General features: G+C 32.8%; 1 protein-coding gene across 1 annotated transcript; it reads right to left on the bottom strand.

Moving 5' to 3' along the window:
- Positions 1-219: 219 nt before the first annotated feature.
- LOC141519590 (olfactory receptor 10AG1-like) lies at positions 220-1,164 on the bottom strand. Its single transcript, XM_074231791.1, has one exon. It carries the CDS (start codon positions 1,162-1,164, stop codon positions 220-222), a length of 945 nt encoding a protein of 314 aa, XP_074087892.1.
- Between the last annotated feature and the right edge of the window lie 1,245 nt (positions 1,165-2,409).

Genomic DNA, 2,409 nt, shown 5'->3' with positions numbered 1-2,409 from the left:
CTTATGAATAGTGCTTGAAAACATTGATTTGTTCTTTAATTATAAATAAAAACACTTTTTTTATCAAAGAAGGCTGGAAAGAAAGAATGCTCAAACATGCCAGATCACAAGAAGGGAATTATACGATTTTGAATGGTACAGAAGAAAAAATATGATTAAAAACTAATAAAATGGCTCAAGATAAATGATGCATAATAAAAATTATTTTATTCTTTACCCTCAACATTTGGAAAATAGTCTTCTCATTGACTGAATGAAGTCCTTGTTCCTGAGACTATATACCATGGGATTAATCATTGGTGTTACAATGCTGTAGAATACAGAGAAGATCTTATCTGTTCTGCCTGAGTAATTGTACATGGATTGCAGGTATGCAATGATACCAGAGCCATAGTATAAGCATACAACGATAAGATGAGATGAGCAAGTAGAGAAGGCCTTGGATCTGCCAGTGATTGATGGGAGCTTCAGAATGGTGCTGAGGATTCTGCTGTAAGAATAGAGTATCAATAGAAAAGGAATCAAGCCAAAAAGGAGACAATCAATAAGAAGAAAAGATTCGGCACCAGAGATATCTCCACAAGCCAGCTTCAGTAATGGGGGCATGTCACAAAAAATATGATTGATTTTGTTTGAACCACAGAAGGACACAGAGAAAACCTGATATGTCTGCCCTATTATGACTGGAATTGCAGTGACCCAGCATCCAATCACCATCTGGACACACATCTTCTGGTTCATGATTACAGGGTAATAGAGTGGATTACAAATTGCCATATAGCGATCATAGGACATTACTGCCAGAAGAAAACTTTCTGTGATTCCCAAAATAAGAAAGAAACACAGTTGTGTAGCACATGACAGTAGAGAAACGTTTCTTTTCTGGCTCCAAAGGTTCTTAAGCATTCTGGGGAGAGTGACTGATGTGTAACAAATTTCCACAAAGGAGAAGTTTCCAATGAAGTAATACATGGGTGTTTGGAGGGCTCGTTCCACATTGGTGATTAAAATGATGAGACCATTGCCTAAAATTATCCATATATAGATGACTAAAAAAATAACAAAAAGAAACCCTTGCAAGTTGGGAAACTCAGAAAATCCTAGGAGAATAAATTCTTCCATTACCGTAATATTTTTAACTATCATTTCTCCTCTATATTCCATCTTCAAAATTATTAATTTCCAATAACAATGTTCATTTTTTTCCATTCAGAGGTGGGATAATGAAACTGAAATGATAAATGGACAGGTTAGATTATGTGACAAGTAAGGTAACAGAATATAATTTGTATTTTTTAATACTCATCTAGTTTGGATATTTTATGTTTTGCCATCATATAAAAACAATAGGATGCTTTGGTTGGAAATTTTTATCCTAGATTCTTTTCCATCTCAAGTCATTTTATATATTTGATATTTTCTTTTAAATTTGAATCCGTAAATGCATCTATACATTTCCACTTTCCTGATTATTCTAGGTAAGAAACTTCATATCCTAAAAAGGTTATTTTATTGCTTAATGTGGCATCCAAATATTCCTTCTTTCTCTCTTTTAAGTGATAAGTTAATTTCTATGTCTAAATTCTCTGATTCTATTAGTGTGGTAATAGTTTCTAAGGAAGGATAAGACATTAAAACACAATATTCTTTTGTTCTGCTCTTTGTAAGGAATCTTGGTATTTAGAACAATTTATTAGCCAAGCAAAAAATTTGATGCTAAATATTTTAGAATGTAAACATAAATATCAGAGAATTATATTTCATTTACCATTATTATTCATCTATATACTCAGATATGAATAGGCAGATACATTTCATCTTATCTGATCAACTATATACATTGTAAAAAAATTCTTGAATCTTAAATACCTTTGCAAAATGTCCTAAATTTCAGGTAAGTCAGAGAATACTTAGGCTTCTAATTTTCAGGTCTTTTGAGTCACTGGAAATCAGAGAGTATTGATATACCCAGGGAACCATCAAATTGCAGAATTAGATTGTGATGGAGTGCATCCAAATACTGAGGTAATATGCATGATGTCCTATGAAAACTACTATGAGATAGAGATGAAATCTATACCAGAAATATTTATGATATAAAACAGTAGTTGTCCATAAAAGAGCAAAAAAGAGAAGTTACTATAGAACACAGAACATCAGCTTTGCAGCATTTATGTGTCAGAGAGTCTCCTAGCACTACATTGCTTCATTCCAAATTTGAACAGAAAAGTAAAAGTGATGCTTGAATGATCTCTCTGCCCTAGACTCATTCCTGGCAAGTTGACAGTAGTTAAATAAAAATGCAAGTGGGACAAGGCTGGATTGTAAAATGTTTGCTAGTTGGGAAAAAGAATATTTCTTTATTTATCATTCATTTAAATTGTAAGCAGCTCCTCCCTAGGAGTATAG

The sequence above is a fragment of the Macrotis lagotis genome, chromosome 3 (genome assembly GCF_037893015.1).
Source record: "Macrotis lagotis isolate mMagLag1 chromosome 3, bilby.v1.9.chrom.fasta, whole genome shotgun sequence".
Classification (NCBI taxonomy): Eukaryota; Metazoa; Chordata; class Mammalia; order Peramelemorphia; family Peramelidae; genus Macrotis; species Macrotis lagotis.
This window is presented reverse-complemented; position numbering and strand designations above follow the sequence as displayed.